Source organism: Gossypium hirsutum, chromosome D09 (genome assembly GCF_007990345.1).
Source record: "Gossypium hirsutum isolate 1008001.06 chromosome D09, Gossypium_hirsutum_v2.1, whole genome shotgun sequence".
NCBI classification, from domain to species: domain Eukaryota; kingdom Viridiplantae; phylum Streptophyta; class Magnoliopsida; order Malvales; family Malvaceae; genus Gossypium; species Gossypium hirsutum.
Window position 1 is genome coordinate 38,405,418 of NC_053445.1, and position 16,559 is coordinate 38,421,976.

A 16,559-nucleotide genomic window follows, 5' to 3' on the forward strand; every position below is an offset into this window, starting at 1 on the left:
TTGTTAGCATCTCTAATCCCCAACTAAGTCATCCTACTTCTTTCAAGTCGCCTAGTAGTAGTAGCCACCTTAAATGTACCAGATTTCGAGATTTATCTAGCATAAGTAAACTCCTCATCAAACTTAAGATGAATGCGTGTGCAAATTGTTCATTTTCAACATCACTTGTGGAGGCCTCGATACGTTTGAAGTTGTCCCCCAACCATCCCATCTCAATCCGACTATCCCTAAATTTGTTTGGCACATTCCCTAGTTGTAACACCCCTAACTCAAATTCGTCACCGAAACAGGGTTACAGAGCATTACCGAAATTAACAGATCAAATACATATATTTAATACCATTTAAACATTTATATCAGAAATAAATTATATTCAATCATATTGTCCCTTATATGAACCCTCAAGGCCCAAATCGTACACTAGAAACAAGTCGGGACTAAACCGGCCACTCAGAAAATTTTTCAGAAAACATCAAAAAGTTTTCAAAGGTGCAAGGGATACACGCTCGTGTGGCTCACATGGCCAAGAGACATGTTCGTGTCTTAAGCTGTGTGGGCATTCGAAATAGGGCATATCGCAGTGTCCCAGCCTATGTCCAAATTTGGAAGCATTTTGACTTGGGTCACACGGCCAAGCCACACACCTGTGTGCTAGGCTGTGTGAATATACTGACTTGCATTAATCAAGTCCAGGGGTCACACGGCCAAGTCATACTCCCATGTGCTAGATTGTGTGAAAAATTTTGGGTTTTCTGTTTTGCAATTTACAAGATGCAGGGGGCACACGGCCAAACCACACGCCCATGTGCTAGGTCATGTGTCACACACGACTGAGACACACGCCCGTGTGGACGAAATAGGCCATTTTCAAGCCACATTTCTCATCCAATTGGTCTTCCACCTATATTAACACTTTAACGTATCAACATGCCACACCAAAGCATTCAAATCAAGCCAAAAGCAAGTCTTATACATGATATAATATCTCTTATAACCAAGTATACAAACTTACCTAACTTACCAAATTCACATATATGCATCAAACATGTTATAACCTCTTATATACATATCAAAATATGTCCATCACAAGCCATTCCAATGGCTAGTTATAACCAAAATATTTATATGCCAACATTGGTTATTTAACCTATACATGCCATTATATCCAAAATTAATTTACTATTTATACCGAAATGAGTCGATGGATAGTGTGAATGATCTCCGCCAAGCTTCCAACCCAACAAGCTTCCGAATTACTATAAAACAGGGAAAAATAAAATAGAGTAAGCTTTAAAGCTTAGTAAGTTCATATAAGAGGAAATTAACTTACCATTTAATTCACATTTAAGGTAAGCTAACGAAACATGCTCAAACTAATTTGGCCAAATGCCTATACACATATCCTCATCAATCATATTAGTCATGTATTTCATATGAATATTAAGAAACATGTATGAGTTCATCAATAATCAATTTTCCATATACATATACTTTCCACATCATGTGTTCATATAACATGTACAAATCATATCCATGTATTTCAAGTATATACGAATAATAATTCATTTCATACTCATATTATTTCATATGAGGATCTTGCTCGTTGAATCATTTAAAATTATCATGGATACAGGTAGTACACACTAAGTGTACAAAACTGTAATCCGTCAATTCATATTCAGGAATGCTCATATGAGCATTTAAACGGGAAGCTCTCTCTCGGGCCATATATTAGGAAGCTCACGTGAGCCATATAACGGGAAGCTCAGAAGAGCCATAATCGGGAAGTTCAAGCAAGCCAATATCGGGAAGCTTCGGAGAGCCATTAATCGAGAAGCTCATGGAAAATCCTTTAATCAGAAAGCTCCGGAAAGCCATATATCGAAATGCTCATAAGAGCTATGGTATGTTCTCAACACATGCATGATCACAATCAATCGGGATGCTCCGAAGAGCTACTAACGGGAAGCTCACAAGAACCAAATAATGGGAAGCTCGTGAGAGTCAAATATTGAGATGCTCATGAGAGCTAATAACCGGATGCTCTTTCGAGCTGTGGTGTGTCTGCAACATATGCAAGACCACAACCAATTCGGGAACCCTTTATCCATTGAATTTCATTTGTTCAAACGAGACTTAATACTTGTCGGACATTGTTGAATTTGTGACCATATTTATACATGGAAATTATACAAATCACACATAGTAATATTCAATTTAAAACTTTTAAATATACAATTTAGTTACACGAACTTACCTTGACGAGTGTTCATGTACATAAAAGCTACTAATCCAACAATTTCTCTTTTCCTCGATCTAACTCCGTATTTGGTCTATCTGGATCTATATAAACGAATTTAACTCAATTTAATAAAATTCATATTCAATTCAATCCAATTCACATCTTATGAAAAATTACCATTTTGCCCCTATATTTTTAATTAATTATAATTTCATCCCTAGGCTCGAAAATTGAAATTCATGCAATTTAATCCTTATTCCAAGCCTAGTCAATTTTTACATGTAACAATAACAGCCCATGTATTTCATAAAATTTATAATTTTTTCATGAATTTTACATCTTTTCAATTTAGTCCCTAAATCATAATTTCATCAAAATTCCCTTTACAAAAGTTGTTTATCTATCAACAATCTTTCATTTTCTACCATAAAACTTCATAATTCATGTATACTCATCCATTGAAAAACCCTAGTTGTAACACCCCTAACCCGTAACCGTCGCCAGAAATAGGGTTACGAGGTATTACCGAACCAAATTCAAATTTGAATAATCATATATATACACATGTTCAACCTACTAAACCAACCAAGTCTTAAATCAAAAAGGTAATATCAACCTATTACAAGTCATTTCATATCATGCATCGAACAAATTCGTAAACACATAACTCATAATTAAAAATTATGCAGAATATTTCAAACACCACTTTTGGTCATACCTCATTTCGCCTACTCGACTAACAAATCAATTACAAACAACAATGACACAAATGTGTATATAAAACTCATATTTAAAATTTTACCTATTTTACATGTGATCATTATATTTTAACATATGTACCTATATCAACCCTTATAAATACAAACAAGTAAAAACATTGGGTTGAATATGCCATAAGCATTTGTATAATTTCATAGTATATTCACTTATTATTATTCATACACTCAAAACTACTTATCAAATTGCATACAAATATTTATTCATCAAATAAATAAATTAACTATTCATATGGCCAATTTCCCAAGCTTTATTCGAATACAATTAAGCTTAAATACTTATGCTTTAACCAATGTCAAATTCATCTATACTCAAAGAATTCCATGCATAACATACCAAGACCGATCATATATATATATATTTACTATGTATTATTTATCCCTCAATGTTTCAAAGGTCATTTACAAGACCAATTCCATAAACAATGCTCATTATGCAATTTACCAATTTCAACTACTCCATATTCATAGTAAATCAATATACAACTTTCATATAGTAAATGATAATTCAAATTCAATCTCAATTACCGAAAATTAAAATATTTCCATCCATGATTTCAAACATAGCTTATACTTATACCGTATCATATCAATCAACTTTACTTGTCTATCACAATCAATATTCATAATTATCAAAATTCAAAATCCTCAAAAGCATAACATCACTTATATTAGTCTCAACCATTTAAGAAACATAGCTAAATCATCAACCATAATATTTAATCAAAGCATGAAACCATTCATGTCAAAATAAACAAGCCATTTTCGCATGGCTTATTATATATATACACTTCATTCAAAATATATTCAAAAGGGGTAGTATAGCCTATACATGTCATAGATTTTAAATTTAACTTTTATAGGTACCGATGGACGGACGATAGTGTGATTGACTACGCTGACGATCCCCGAGCCCGTAACTAACTTCCAAAATCTATAAAACTGAAGGAAACATATATACATAATAAGCTATCACAGCTTAGTAAGTCATAAGCCATTAAACAATTCAATGACGTTAAAAATTAAATAACAAGCCGAATAATGCAATCATATTCATATATACACATTCGAGCTTGCAAATCTTATATATATCAAATGTATAACTATGAACCAATTTCAGCTTGGCCGAATATACATTAAGTAATAACATTGTTATTTTTTTCGTATTCAAATCATATACCACTCTTTACCGAATGTACTCATTCATATATAAATGCATATAAAACATAGTTATGACTTCACACATATACTTACCCTTTGGCCGAATATATATATAGGCTTTTTACACATACACATACTTTTGTATCCCAATTGATATAACCAACTAAATTTGATAGCATATATTAATTAAATATTACATACTTATACCAACATATACATATGTGTCACATTTATCATTCATCGGATCAGTACAATTTGTACTAAATAATTTATCGAAGCATTAATAAAGTTGCACCATTAGTGTTTTTCTCTCACTTAACCAAATTGATCTCGGTTTCGCACACTTAGTGCCCATTATTTAACATCATTATTTAATTTCGCACACTTAGTGCTCGTTATTCAACCTCATCATTTAATTCGCACACTTAGTGCTAATCATATAGCCGTAGCTATTTCATACTCACACACTCAGTGCTAAATATCAACAAATCACCTTCACATCTATCCCTGCTTCTCAAACATATACACATTCGGCTACCACATATATATATTTTGCATATTTCATTTCAGCATATATAATTAATATTTATCTAAAATTTACAACGCCTATTTGCTTATAAACTTACCTCGGACAACGATAATCGAAACGGAACGATTAGTCAACGACTTTAGTCTTCCCCCGATCCAAGTCCGATTTCTTTAATTCTTGATCTAAACACATTCAAATTGAACTCATTCAAACATAATTTCATTCAATTTTGTCTAACAACACATAAATGGGAAATTTACCATTTTGCCCCTGATATTTAACATTTTTACAATTTAGTCCAAATTGTACAAAATACAAAATATTCCAAATTGACCACACTATATTTTGGCTGAATATTCACTAGACTCATATAGGTCCTTGCATGTCATTTATTTCACCTTTTAGTCCCTCAATTGAATATTTTCTTACAAGTTAACCCAAAATAATCAAATTCATCAAAAATTCAAGAACAAACATTATAATCTATCACATATCTTTCATATTTCATCATCAACTATTACCAAGCTCAAGTATTCATAAATGGCATGTCTCAAAATCACCATCAAATTCTAAAATTAAAGCATGAGCTAGATATAACACGAAGCAACGATCACAAAAATGTAAAAATCATCAAAAACCGAAACCAAACATACCTTAAATCAAGCTTCAAAGATGGCCGAATAGCTTGGTTGTTCTTCTTTTCTTTTCTTTTCTTAGTTTCGGTTAGATGATAATGAAATAAAAGATGATAGTGGCTTTTATTTGTTTAATTATAATATTATAATATAATATATATATTACAACCTTTATAAATAATATAAAAACTATATATTATACACATAATGCCGTCCACTATCTTTTTAATGGTCAAATTGCAAAATAAAACCTCCATATTAAAAGAATAACCACTATTCAGCCCTTTTAGAAATAACCTTTAAATTTTTATTTTACGCGATTTAATTCTTTTATTTAATCGGACACTCAAACGACAAAATTAAAGTACGAAATTTTCACACTAGTAAATTCACACATAATAAACACATAAAATAATATTAAAATATTTTTTTGACTCGGACTTGTGGTCCCGAAACCACTATGTCCGATTAGAGTCAAAATCGGGCTGTTACACTAGTACTTTGATAAATTTACAAATTAATCCTCGAAATAGCCAGATTAAGCTATTATGATCTCGAAAACATAAAAATCATTAAAAACGGGACAAGAATACATACCTAATTAAGCAAAATAAGTTTGCTACCTTCAAGCTCTTCTAAACTAGGGTTTCCATGTTTTTATTTGGGAAAGATGATGAAAAATGACTTAATTTAATTATTTAATTCATTTATCATCTTTTTATCTTTTACTTTCCAATTTCATCATTTTCTTTTCTTAATTTTCCATTGCTGACTAATCATCCCTATCTACTAACTCCTCTTAATGGTCTATTTCCCATATAAGGACCTCAAATTTTGAATTCCAAGTTATTTGATCCTTTTAGCTACTAGAATTCAACTTTTGCATTTTATGCAATTTGGTCATTTTATTAAATTAAACATGTAATCGGTAAGAATTTCTTTACAAAATTTTCATACAATATTTCTATCATAATGCAGACCATAAAATAATATTAAGATAATTTTTCTTTCGAACTCAGATTTGTGGTCCTGAAACCACTGTTTCGATTTCACTGAACACAGGCTGTTACACTAGTAGTTGCTCGCATATTGCACTCCACTGGCCTTGTAACAACTTCTCCATTGATCGGTAGACTGAGTTGTAAACCAACGTCCTTGAGTGTAATTGTACACTCACCGCAGGGAAGATAGAATGTGTGTGTCTCCGATCTCCATCTTTCCACCAAAGCACTGATAAGTGGAGAATCCAATTTAGTCCCCTTGAGCATATGAGCCACATATAAGAATCTTGGCAATCGATGCACTATTACTTAAATTGTGTATGTACGTCTCCAAAATTCGATCTTTAGTTTGCTTATATAAACATAAAAAAAATTAATAATGTTAACAGCATAATAATTAACTAATTAAAATTAAATAATTTAATAACATTTTCTTACCATTTGTAATTGAACGCCAACAATGTGCTTGTCATCCAAACAGATAAGTTGATTTGCTATTTTACAAATTATAAGGAATAAAATAAAATCGAAGAGGTTTGGAATTAGACCTGTCCATGGGCCGGGCCCACAAAAAAAATTTTAGCCCGTTTACTAGGCCCGGGCCCGGCCCGGCCCAAAATATGGGCCTGATATTTTGCCCAGGCCCGGCCCGAAGAAAAATATGGGGCCCGAGCCCGGCCCGGCCCGTTTTAATTAAAATTAAAATTAAAATTATTTTTTAAATAAAATTAAAACTAATTGTTATTAAAATTAATTGTTAGTAAAATTATCAAATTATTAATTGTTAATTGTATTAATTGTTGTAATAAAATCTAACATTTGATTAGTAAATTTATCAAATTATTAATTGTATTAATTGTTGTAATAAAATCTAACATTTGATTAGTAAATTTATCAAATTATTAATTGTATTAATTGTTGTAACAAAATCTAACATTTGATTAGTAAAACAAACTTGATGTTTTATTATTATTATTTTGTAACACTAGTCAAGGAAATGAAAGTAGATAAACTTAAAATAAAAAAACTATTATATTTTAAAAATAAAAAATATATATTTAATATTTTTCGGGCCGGGCCGGGCCCGGGCCAAAAAAATCTTGCCCGAGGCCCGGCCCATTTTTTAAACAGGCCTAAAATTTTGCCCAAGCCCATATTTCGGGCCTATATTTTTACCCAAACCCTCCCATATTTCGGGCGGGCCGTCGGGCCGGGCCGGGCCGCCCGGCCCATGGACAGGTCTATTTGGAATCAGAAAAAGATTTAAAACAAAATTATCGAGAGAATTGAGAATAGAGTTTGAATTGAAAAAAAATGAAGTTTGGAGGGGTTGATATAAGGAAAAAAATATGTTTGTTGGGGTATTGTAGCCGTTGGAATTGTGACCATTGGGGGGTTACTGCTGGCCTGAAATCGTGTCTTACAAAGTGCATTTTCATTTCTCTCTCCAAAAATAACATATCCCAGTAAATATATATAAAAAAAACAACCTAAATCGTTAAATATGTTAAAAAATTAGCATATTTGGTTAATTCACCTTCAAATAGTTATTGTCAAATATTATTATTTTTAGTAAATATAATTTTTATACGTGTAATTTTTTTTCCAATCCATATCATGAGTGCAGTAAATTCTAATATTATATATTTTGTATGTGTATTTGAAATAATTATTTGAAATATTTCACATATAATCATAATGATATTTGAAATAATTAATTGAAACATTTTACATATAAAAATAATAATGATATTTGAAATAATTACTTAATTTTATAATATTAGAAATCACCATAACCACAATATTAGTTGTTGTTTTTAAAAAATAAATAAATTTAACATAATGATAAATATCAATTTTATCAAAATTTTATTTTTATTATATAATTTGTAATAATTATTTGATTTTATAAATAAACGAGTTATTAATTAAAAAGATGAATTAAAATTAAAAAAACTTGAAACAACATGAAATAAAAAATATAAAGCCTACCCCACCGGTATGTTAGAAATGATAACTTGGGATAGATGTAAAGCTAAGTAAATTGTTTTGCTTAGAAGAGGAATTAAACCTAAGACTCAAAAATAAAATCTTTATTATTTAACCATTTAACCGAATGACCTAATGTGTTAAAAATAAAAACAAAGCTTAAAACAATATGAAATAAAAAATACAAATGTGAAGAGGGGAAGAATCTAACTTAGGACTAAAGATAAAATCACTAATATTTAATTATCTGACAAAAAAAAGTTAATATATTAAAAAAGTAGTAAAAAAAACGCCTTTGAGAAATGTTTTCTGTTTTTCTAAATAAATAAATAAATAAAACGGTAGGTTTCCTTAAATATTTTTTAAAATGAACATTACATACTAAATTTATCATTATGTTTTTAAAAAATAACTACAATTCTGTGATAAAGAAATATGAAAAATCAGAAGAAAAAATTTGTTAGAGAATAAAAAAATTACACAATAAAGTTTTCATTACGCGTAAAAATTATAATTATTCCGCCACTATTATGGCAACATGTGGCACAGGCATGGCAGTGTTAGAATCATTTTGGACTTCTCCCTGATGGATGGAATCTGGTTGTTCGGGCAAGACTGTAGCATTCCCGTTTCTAAAGGCTGCCGCCTTCGCCAATTCATTTACAGCTTCAGAAATTTTCTCAATGCACTCAATGATTTCCAGCAGAAGTGAAGCAACTGAAGCAGCTGGTATAATCTCCAGCAAATCTGCTTCTTCCCAAAGATTTGTTCTCAGGAGGGTTTTGAGCTCTTCAGCAGCTTCCTTTGAGCTATCAATGTGCACAATAGCAGATCTTGTTCGAACCATTTTACGAAATGTCGACGCCATTTCCTTCAAAGCTCGGCTACATTCCAGGCTGACCCTTTTGCACTGCCCTTGAATTTTCCCACGGAGTTCTACAGGAGTCTATGAGGACAATTGAATTAATTGGTGAATGAACGATAGAATTATGCTCTGGCAGCGCATTAAATATAAATCTTCATTTTTATACCTGGATTTTACAGTTAAGGTAGTTGTTAAGAGCTTCAACTTTGTATGCACAGCCCCGAGTAAGGTTTCCAATTTTCAGGTACATTTTCCATGGATGACGGTACCCGAATGGACCATGGCCGGGTTCCCATCTTGCAAAATTAGCCTGCAGGATGTATGAACATTGAAATATTGAATAAGCTAGTTGATATAGTTAAACTAATTAACGCCTTAAGGTTAATTTGCTGATCACTTACCATTGTTTCTTCACTGCTTTTAGAGGTTAGAACACTTCTATATCCTTGAAGGTATGACTTATTATTCTCACTGGACTGATCATGTTCTTCAGATACTTCGAAATATTCGTCTCCAAAGGCTGTTTTGTGTACATTAAATTATTAGTAATTGCATGTGAAGGATTAAAACAATAATCCATTATTCAAATATAATAAGTGGACATGAATTTGTACCTTGAAAAAAATTCCCAAGCTTTTCCATGTTAGTAGCTACGGAGTTGTGGAGATCCTCACCGATCCAAACCGGGCAAACGCAGATACAAACAATGAGAGAAGCACAGCTACCAACTAAGATGGTTGAGAACCTTTCATGGGCCATTTTTAGCACTTGGTCATCTCGGTAACCCGATACAGATACTAAGCAGAAGGTCAAAATGAATATCAACAGTCCATAGTCATATCTTGCTTTCATTTTTGGGAAGAATCTCATAAATGTCATAATTACAGCTGCAAAAAGTCCAAGATGATTTAGACGATGAGTTAGATACTGAAATGAACTCCATGGATATATAATCTGAGAAGTTTGTAACTAGTATATGTGATTTTACCTATAATGAAGACAAAAGTTGCTATCAAGATGGGTTCCCCTTTTCTTCCAGCAAGAGTTGCTAAGCAGTGAGCTCCAACGCCCAAGCCACCTGCAACGAATGTCGCCAACATTCTATTGAAACCTTTACCTAGTGTTGCACCTGCACAAGTATAGAAAAAAAGTAGTGACAAAGATGGCAATGACAGACTAAACACTGCCATATATTGTTTGTGTTATGGACTCACCTACGGAGAATTCTAAGACAACTACAACAGTTAGAACAGCCCACATTGCACTGTCTCCAAAACCATCATAGAGTGGCTTAAAGTAGTAGAACAATGAAACAAGCGTTAGAGCTAGCCCTACTTTTAGGGAATGAACTATTCTTCTAGGATCATCTTGTCCGAGTTTCTTTGTCTTCCTTACAATCTCCATTGTTTTATCACAAAATTTGTTTGGCAATGCCTTGAACCATTGGCACCCACGAGTTATGGGTCCAGAACTCTGCTGCTGTGGAGATGTCAATGTTTCCATTTGATATTCCAGAAATGAAAGACAAGACTTGAGAAAGAGGTGAAAAAGAGTGAATTGAGAGAAGTCAGGAGATTACATGGTTTTTGTTTCGGATTCCAAGTATTTATAAGCAAAAGATGGGTTGATTTGGAGCTCTAATTGCGCGTTATTACAACTCGGAGCCTCGGGCACTGAAACAGACTGACAAATCGGCATGGAGCGCTGTGCGTGGTTATATGAAATTCTAGAGACAAATAAGTTAGATCCAAAGTTAAGTTCAAGATCTGTAACCTTGCCTTACCTAAAAGCATTTCATTTCGTATACACACATTTTCACATAAAAAAAAAAAAAAGAGCTCGAGTTGTTCATTCATGTAAGTTCTTATAGAAAATAAAAATAAACGAAGGCTTTTTTTCTTATTTTTATTTGAATAGTGGAATCTAACAGTATATATGTCTCTCCACGTGCCACTTTTCAGTAAACCAATATCTATTTTTAATTTTCCCTTTCAACAACGTGATGAAAAATGCATCGTTTAGAAATCCTAAGCTGGTTGGAACTTGAACCTATATAATCTTCATCACCATGATCGATGGATTCCATTGTTTATCTTAATTATCAGTGAGTACAGTATTAAAATAATGTTCTACTAAATTCATTCGGAAAATAATTTAACCAAAACTTGAAATATCCTTTCATGTATATAAAGTTCAATGCTTCCTCCCACTTCAATTAAAACCCTAATTGCAGAAATTTCCAAAGATGATTCTTTTCTTTGGAGAAGACGGTTTCCTTCAAGTGGATTTTGTTTTTGTTACTCTTTAAATTCCACTTCTTTATTTTTAATTCAAGGGCAGAAATGCGTCTAGCATAGTGTGTTGGGCTAATAAATTCTCTAATATGCATTTCTAGTGATTTGAAATTCAAATTTGAAACCATTTCTCTTTCATTACAAAATGTAATTATTGTACCTATGTCAACGTGAAAAAATCTGAAAATGTGGCAATGTTTAAAGCATGCAAGGGACAACCGACTCCAATGTTGTGCTGAGGGGGATGTGGAAATTCAACCATCCTAGACCAAGGCAACGGCAAGAAACGGGCATGGGAAGCTACAAGCTCAAAGATCATTGCGAAAATGGAAATTGCCTTGACAGGACAACCTGGAGATACGAGATATTTCAAGCATATTTAGACAAGCTGCAATGAAATTTACGAAAAAGAAAGGGCCAGAGTCAAAAGTGGAAGGGAATTCATGAAATCGTTGAATCAACCGTGCAAGAAACCTTTTGTGGTTGGTCTTGGTAACGTTAAGCTGTTGTGATGGTTGAACTTTTGCTTGGTGATGTTAATTAAGTTTTTTTTATGATATTAGATAATTGAACTTATGTTAATTATTTATGTTTGCTGATGGATGATTCCCCCCAAATTTAGTTGTGGGATTTTTATGATAATTAAGTTTTTATGATAATTTAGTTATGTGTTCGAGGTTAGGAGTTCAAATTGTGTCTTTAGAAGTTTTGTTAATTCAATTTTAATTAATACATGCTCTTGAGCAGTTATGATGATGCTTTACAGAATTAAGGCCCCGTTCTTTAATCTGGTTGAAAAGCACTTTTACACCCAAAAGTGCTTTTGGGTGAAAAGTAACAGAGAACATATTTCATTTGAGGCCAGTACACTAGCTTTTCTAAAGCACTTTTGGGCAGATGAAAACGCAGAAAATTTCTGCTTTTCCGGCCAAAAAGTGCTTCTTAACTGATCTTTTACTTTTTTAGCCCCACACACAAACTACTGCTGCTTCTTAGCTGGTCTTTTACTTCTTTGCGCTCATCTCTTCTCTCGCTGGTTCTTTGTTCCTCTGCTTCTTAACTAACAAATATCACGTTTTTCTCTTTATTTTTGGACAACCACTTCATCTTCAAACTCAAAGAGCCTTTCATTTATATATTTTAACAACTTTAAATAGATCTTTGCACCATATAAAATTGATCTTAGGCTGAGAAACTTATTATTACCTCATATTTCTTTAGTGAAGAAGAAGAAGGAATAAGAAAAATCCAACTTACAGGAGTCTTAAGGTAGAGATATGTCCTATCTCCTTCGGTATATTACCAGTCAATTCATTCCACATGAAATGTCTTCCACAAACAAAAAGAGAAAAGGAGTTAGCTCTACTGGAAATTATGTGTCAAGAACATTTAAGATATAACAAACTCACAGTATTTTGAGGTGAGAAAGTTGGCCAAGTTCAGGCGCTAAAGTTCCAGAGAGATTCATATTTAGTAGCTGACTGCAATAATTATATATAGCAGACAGCATTAAGGACAAGCAGCAAAATTTTCCAGAATCAACAAAATGAAAAACGATTGAAAAGTGGAGCAGCAACCCTATCAGCAACCCCATCTCTCACTCACCGTTTTCAGTCAATCAAAGCCTATCTTCAAATCCAATTCCAATTCTTTGATTCCATGATTCCAAGCTTAAGATATAAAAGAATGAATATATGAAATCTTACAAAAATAATAAAAAAAGGGTTGATGAGTTTCAATATACTAACCTTGTTACTCCTCTGTAAATTGAAGCCCCTCTAGAAAATCCACTACTTTTCCTTCTAAGATGAGCAACATATTCTTGGCAGAGGAGGCGTGAGAGAAGAAAAGAATGTAAAAGGTCTTTTGACTGAGTTGATTTTTCTTTTTTGAAACAAAACTGAGTTAGATTTTCTTGAATGAAACAAAGGGACTAAAATCATAAATATTAATTACATAAATATTAATTACAAACTTATAATTACATAAATATTAATTACATAAATGGAATTAACAAGAGATGCTATAGCTTCTAGTTTAAAAAATTCACTTTAAATTGTAAATGCTATTGTAAAATTTTTAGTATTTATATATTATCCTTTTTTAAAACTTCAATCCAAATATATGTAATATTTTAATTTGTTAGTTTTATGTTTTCTATGTTATGTTTACATATAATATGAGTTATATATTCAAATACATTTTAAAATAAAATAATACAAATGTGTTAAAAGCATTAATTAAAAATTAAAAATAATTTTAATTACTCAGAAATATTTAAAATTAATATTATATATTAAAATATTAATAATATGTTATAATAAAATTTTTATATTTTTGCTAAAATATCATAATATTAACTAATTTGAACATTATTTAAATACATATTTGTTACTTTATAATATAATGTCTAAAATGGACATTTTATTCTTCAAAAGCACTTTTTAACAGCAATGCCAAATACTCAAAATTTTCAAAAGCACCTCTTAAAAGCACTTCTAAAAAGCATTTTTCCACAGCACTTCTCAAAAGCATTTTTTAAAAGCAATGAAGAACTGGCCCTAATTTGGTTATCTATTTTTTTAAATTAATTATTTTATTTTATTTTTCCTTCCTTTCCCTTTTTTTTATCGTCCTCCCTCTTTCATTCTTTTTTTTTTCTCTTTTCTTCTCTTTTTCCTTTCCTTTCATTTCCTTTAGGTTGCTGTTATAGTTTTGGTGTGTGTGATCGAATAAGTACACATTCCACTGTTGCCTATTGAAAGGTTAATTGCGTGAATTTTTATTTGTAGAACTTTTGTTAAGCTGTTGTTTCGTTGGTTTCTATCGGAGTTGTTTTCAACTTAAATTGTTTAAACTTTCTTTTAAGCGATCGTTTGGTTTCTTTTTAGACAAGGATATCGAAAGCAACGATCCTCGGCGCTCTAAATCGAGTAATTGTTGTTGATTTTGTCGGTAAGTTTGGACTCGTTGAAGGTTTTGCGTTGAAACTTTCGACATAGTTTCTACGTGTGATTGTGTATTGTTTTCAATTAAGTTGTTTAATTGAGTTATTGAATGGTCGTTTTAGGATTCAAGAGTCTTTTTTGTTGTTCCTGCTTCAAAACTACTTCAGGTGCGTACCGAAAACTAGACTCTCTGCGAAATTCAAATGCCAGAAACTATGACTGTTGATGCCACACGACCATGTGTCAGGTGCTTAAAAGCAAGGGCTTAATTGCTTAATTGTTTTTTTTTTTTGAAAAAGGTTTGAGGGCTTTTTGCACCCTTAAGCCAATAACTTAAAATACTTAATAATTATAAAAAAATTCAGAATAAAAATAATCAAATAGTAAAAACTGATAAATACAATATTGGACTCATATATATATATATATTAAGCCTAAAATCTAAACCCAATATGATTTAAACTCAAATTAAAATCCAGGAACTCGTAATTTTCGTAATAATCTCGTCCGGAAATTCTGTTTGTACAATCTTCACTAAAACAGTCATAACTTGAGTTCCCAAACTCAAAATTGAATGATTCAAAATGTGTTTCGAAGCTAAGAGATAGATATTCGAACGCTATAAATACATCTTAATCCATAAATGCTTGAATCCTACCCAAAAATTTGTCGCAAGTTGACTAATCTTTTTAGGGTAAAAATTGACAGCTTGGTTGAATTGACTTTAACACATTTCACCCATTCCATGGATGTATCATTCATTGTTTCCTTGAAAAGATTCATCCTCACATACTTGCTTTGGTTGAATCTTGGTTTGATTTGCTTAACCTTTAACCTTTGAGGTTAGGCCTGAAGTTGGGTTGAAAAGATTCATCCATCACATCCATGGGCCTGAAGTTTGGCCTTGAGACTCATATCATTATGTATCATGTAGGGACTAAATTATAAGAGATAAAAACTTTGAGGTTTTATAGTAAATAATACTATCATGAAGTCTCTATACTATATTTATGAAGTTGATTTTAAATTCAATCGGGTAAATTGTGAGATATGAGCATTTCGCCCAATAGGAATTCAAAGGATTAAATTGTAATGAATGAATTCATAGCCCAGGTCGTATGAGTATTCGAAGTATGGGACACACGGCCGTGTCCTAGCCCGAGTGTCCACCCGTATTGGTATTTGAAATAGGGACATATGGCTGTGTCGCAGGCCGTGTGTCAGACCGTATGTGTATTCGAAGTTTGATCACACAGCCGTGTCGCTAGGCCATATAACTCTCTGAGACCGTGTGATTCATCATGCACTAAAAAAATTAAAAGACACAGTCATGTGGGGTGGCCATGTGTAAATAAATTATCACAAAATATTTTTTTTATAAAAAATATATTTTCTTTTATAATTCTAGCTCAAAAACATAAATAAATTATGTTCATACTTTTTAGTCATATTTTTTTATAAATAAATACATTATAACATGTAAATTATTTTTATAATATACTTTTTGAACATAACTTTAGAAATTTTTTAAGACTAAAATAATGTAAATTTTTTTGTCATAGATTTATAAAATATACATAAATTATTTTTTATGACATAACTTTTGAGAATTTATAATATAACTTTAGAAAAAAATTTATCATAATCATCCTAAACTATCGTATATGTTTATGTTTATAATATAATTTTTCATAATATAAAAATAATTTTTAAATTTAAATCATGTATGGGTATTTAGAAAGTGACAAGGTAATTAGATTTTGATACAATTACTGGCATAATCACTTCAATTCTCACACTCATCTCTAAGATACCCAAAAATATCACATTAATCTAATAACAGACAATTACACCCAAATTAAATTATTAAGTGATTTTTCAAACATAACCAATATATTATATTAAGATACTAAAATACCAACTATTTATAACATTATCTCTTAAAAAAATAATAAAAAAAGTTAAACCACCAAGGCGTGGTGAATGGTCATATTCCTAGTTATTACAGTAGCAAGTAGCAACTGAAGTACGCTACAAAAGCAAAGAAAATTGTCCACACGATCTCGATCTTAGAGTTTCTCATCGTGGTCAAATTTCATATTCCAAGATTTAGCAAAAC

General features: G+C 31.6%; 1 protein-coding gene across 3 annotated transcripts; it reads right to left on the reverse strand.

Annotated features, from left to right (window-relative positions):
* Positions 1-8,769: 8,769 nt before the first annotated feature.
* On the reverse strand, positions 8,770-13,500 carry LOC107889211 (aluminum-activated malate transporter 2). 3 transcript variants are annotated; one of them, XM_041100567.1, is made up of 11 exons: positions 13,241-13,500; positions 13,098-13,162; positions 12,902-12,973; positions 12,750-12,821; positions 11,653-11,843; positions 10,413-10,924; positions 10,187-10,327; positions 9,813-10,085; positions 9,600-9,718; positions 9,365-9,508; positions 8,770-9,279 (listed from the first exon to the last, which is right to left on the reverse strand). In XM_041100567.1, exons 6-11 carry the CDS (start codon positions 10,699-10,701, stop codon positions 8,848-8,850), a joined length of 1,398 nt encoding a protein of 465 aa, XP_040956501.1. In that variant the 5' UTR covers positions 10,702-10,924; positions 11,653-11,843; positions 12,750-12,821; positions 12,902-12,973; positions 13,098-13,162; positions 13,241-13,500; the 3' UTR covers positions 8,770-8,847. The 3 variants fall into 3 exon arrangements, 2 of the variants coding, with proteins under 2 accessions (XP_040956501.1, XP_016669056.1); XM_016813567.2 differs by having other exon boundaries at positions 10,413-10,677; positions 10,778-11,843; XR_001681685.2 differs by lacking the exons at positions 8,770-9,279; positions 9,365-9,508; positions 9,600-9,718; ... (2 more) ...; positions 10,413-10,924; positions 11,653-11,843 and adding an exon at positions 11,918-12,552 and having other exon boundaries at positions 13,241-13,481.
* Positions 13,501-16,559: the final 3,059 nt, after the last annotated feature.